The 2,536-nt window shown below is 53.0% G+C and overlaps 1 protein-coding gene across 2 annotated transcripts in view; it reads right to left on the reverse strand.

Moving 5' to 3' along the window:
• CARHSP1 (calcium regulated heat stable protein 1, 24kDa) overlaps positions 1–1,753 on the reverse strand; it is a 9,313-nt gene extending 7,560 nt beyond the window's left edge. The window contains exons 1-2 of one of the 2 annotated variants that reach the window (XM_011961380.1): positions 1,673–1,753; positions 134–249 (exon numbers count right to left, since the gene is read on the reverse strand). In XM_011961380.1, coding sequence (XP_011816770.1) covers positions 134–204 — 71 coding nt within the window. In that variant the 5' untranslated portion in view covers positions 205–249; positions 1,673–1,753. Of the gene's footprint in view, positions 1–133; positions 358–1,672 lie in introns of both variants that reach the window. The other variant, XM_011961379.1, reaches the window with a different exon arrangement.
• Between the last annotated feature and the right edge of the window lie 783 nt (positions 1,754–2,536).

Consider the following 2,536-nt stretch of genomic DNA (forward strand, 5'->3'; position numbering starts at 1 on the left):
AAAAAAAAAAAAAAACCCAAAGCCAAGGAGATTTTAATGCCAACCACCTAGATCCAAACTCAGCCACTCCACAGACCCTCCCTGACGCTGCTGTGAGCCAGACCCTACAGGGAGGCAGAGGCAAAAACATGACCCTTTTGCAGCGTCCACCTTCAGGAAACCGCGGAACACGTCGCAGAGGGAGCTCAGGCGCCCCGTCTGCATCCCTGAGCAGCTGTCACAAGCCTGCACCCAGGACAGGGGGACCTGCTGGGGGAGCCCAAAGGACCCAAAGGGAAAGGGAAGATTTCCAAAGCTGCATCCATCTCCATCCAGCTCCATCAGGCCCAGTGAATTTCCATGCAGCCCAAGTCACCGCTGCCGTTATGAAATCAAATTCCTTCCGTGACCCCTAGTATGCACCCACAAACCCGGCTGGAGGGCTGGAGGGAGGCAGTTCCTTAACTGCTGCTGTGCTTTTGACAACGTGTCAAGAGCAGGACACTCGCTGTACACAGTGAACACTGAAGACTGAAGGCAAAGGCGTCGGCTCTAACATGGCCTCAGCTCAAGGTTCAGAGGGAAGAGTGGCACCCTTAGGTACGTCCTTCCCCCTCTCTGGCTGTTTCCAAATCTGCAAAGTTGGGCAGCTGGATGGGCATCACTTGGTACCCGCGCAGGGCTGGTGATGGGGGTACGAGATGAAGTAGGGAGAAGCCTAACTCGGGAAGCCACTCAACGCCACACAGCCAGGAGGGACAGCAGCAGCCCTGAATAGGTTTGACTCAGGTCCCACCGGGTTTTCAAATTTAGATTTGAAGAATGGGCCGGGCGCGCGGCTCACGCCTGTAATCCCAGCACTTTGGGATGCCGAGGCGGGTGGATCACGAGGTCAAGAGATCGAGACCATCCTGGCCAACATGGAGAAAACCTGTCCCTACTAAAAATACAAAATTAGCTGGGTGTGGTGGCGGGTGCCTGTAATCCCAGTTACTCCAGAGGCTGAGGCTGGAGAACTGCTTGAACCAGGGAGGTGTGAGTTGCAATGAGCCGAGATCATGCCATAGCACTCCAGCCAGGATGACAGAGTGAGACTCTGTCTCAAAAACAATAAATAATTCTTTTTTTTTTTTTGAGAGTGTCTCACTGTCACCCAGGCTGGCATGCAGGGGCATAATCACAGTGCACTCTAGCCTCAACCTCCATGCCTAATTTTTCTTTTTTTTTTTTAATTCATAGAGACAGGGTATTGCTATGTTGCTTACGCTGATCTCAAACTCCTGGGCTCAAGGGATTCTCCCACCTCTTCCTCCCAAAGTGCTAGGATTACAGGCATGAGCCACCACACCCGGCCTCAACTATCTTCAACATCCCAGGGGGTTGCCTCAAAATCCAGGTTTCCAGCTGCTCGTGGAAAGAACTCTCACAACCCTCAACCTCAGTTTGCCACCCTGGTCCCCTCATTTATAGAAGTCTTCGACCTACATCACCCAGAAATCCCCCCGCACCCCCTGAACCGCCTTCAACCACAGCCACCCAAGAACCAGGCCCGACTGCTCAGAGGAAAAGGGCTGCCCCCTCCCTGAGATGTCAAAATTCCTCCCCGACATTGCTGCACCCTCCCGTCCGGCCTCAGTTCTGTGGGCTGGGAAGGAGGTGGCTGGCTGGCCTTCTGGATGAGGGAGTATCCTACCTCCTGTCCCTTCTCTCAGCTGCGGCCGCGGCCAGGGAGGACCCTGAGTCCAGGGACCCCCACCTCAAAAAAAGCCCCAGCCCCCGCATGACCCACCAGCACAGGTCATAGAGTCCCAGAATGTTCAATGCCCAGAGTTCCAGGAAAGAGGCTGGCCCTGGGAGCTGGGGGCCCTGTCCAGGCCTCCCAGGACAGCACATGGGAACAGTGGCCTGGCAACTCCACGGTGAAAGGCACTGCTCTGCCTTGTTCTATCCAAAGTCTCCCTCCCTCCTTTCTCCTGGAGTCAAGCATAGCTGACTTCCTTTTTTTTTTTTTTTTTTAATTTGAGACAGAGTCCAGCTCTGTCGCCCAGGCTGGAGTGCAATGGCACAATCTCAGCTCACTGCATCCTCTGCCTTCCGGGTTCAAGCGATTCTCCTGCCTCAGCCTCCCAAGTAGCAGGGCTTACAGGTGCCCGCCACGACGCTCGGCTAATGAAGCACAGCTGACTGCTTCTAATCCTACCCCTTGCCTGCTGTGTGGTCTCGGACAAGTTACTTAATCTCTCTAGGCCTCAGTTTCCACATCCGGAAAATGGGAATTATAATAGTCCCAACTTCACACCATCAGGCTGAAGTGAAAACAAAATAATACACACTAAGCACTAGGCACACTGTCCACCCAGGTTCAGTGAGCAATAATTGTCAGCTATGACTGTTGTTATAATTGTCATCATCAAGTCACCCAACAGATACATGCCCAATACCGAGCCCTGTTCACTGTTCAAGTTCACAGAGACAAAGGGCTGAACCTGAAGCCAGGGACTAAACAGTTAAATAAACATAAACTAGATCATTAGAGATCCCAAAAGGGCTGTAAAGA

Source organism: Colobus angolensis, unplaced genomic scaffold, assembly GCF_000951035.1.
Source record: "Colobus angolensis palliatus isolate OR3802 unplaced genomic scaffold, Cang.pa_1.0 Scaffold55, whole genome shotgun sequence".
In the NCBI taxonomy this organism is placed as follows: domain Eukaryota; kingdom Metazoa; phylum Chordata; class Mammalia; order Primates; family Cercopithecidae; genus Colobus; species Colobus angolensis.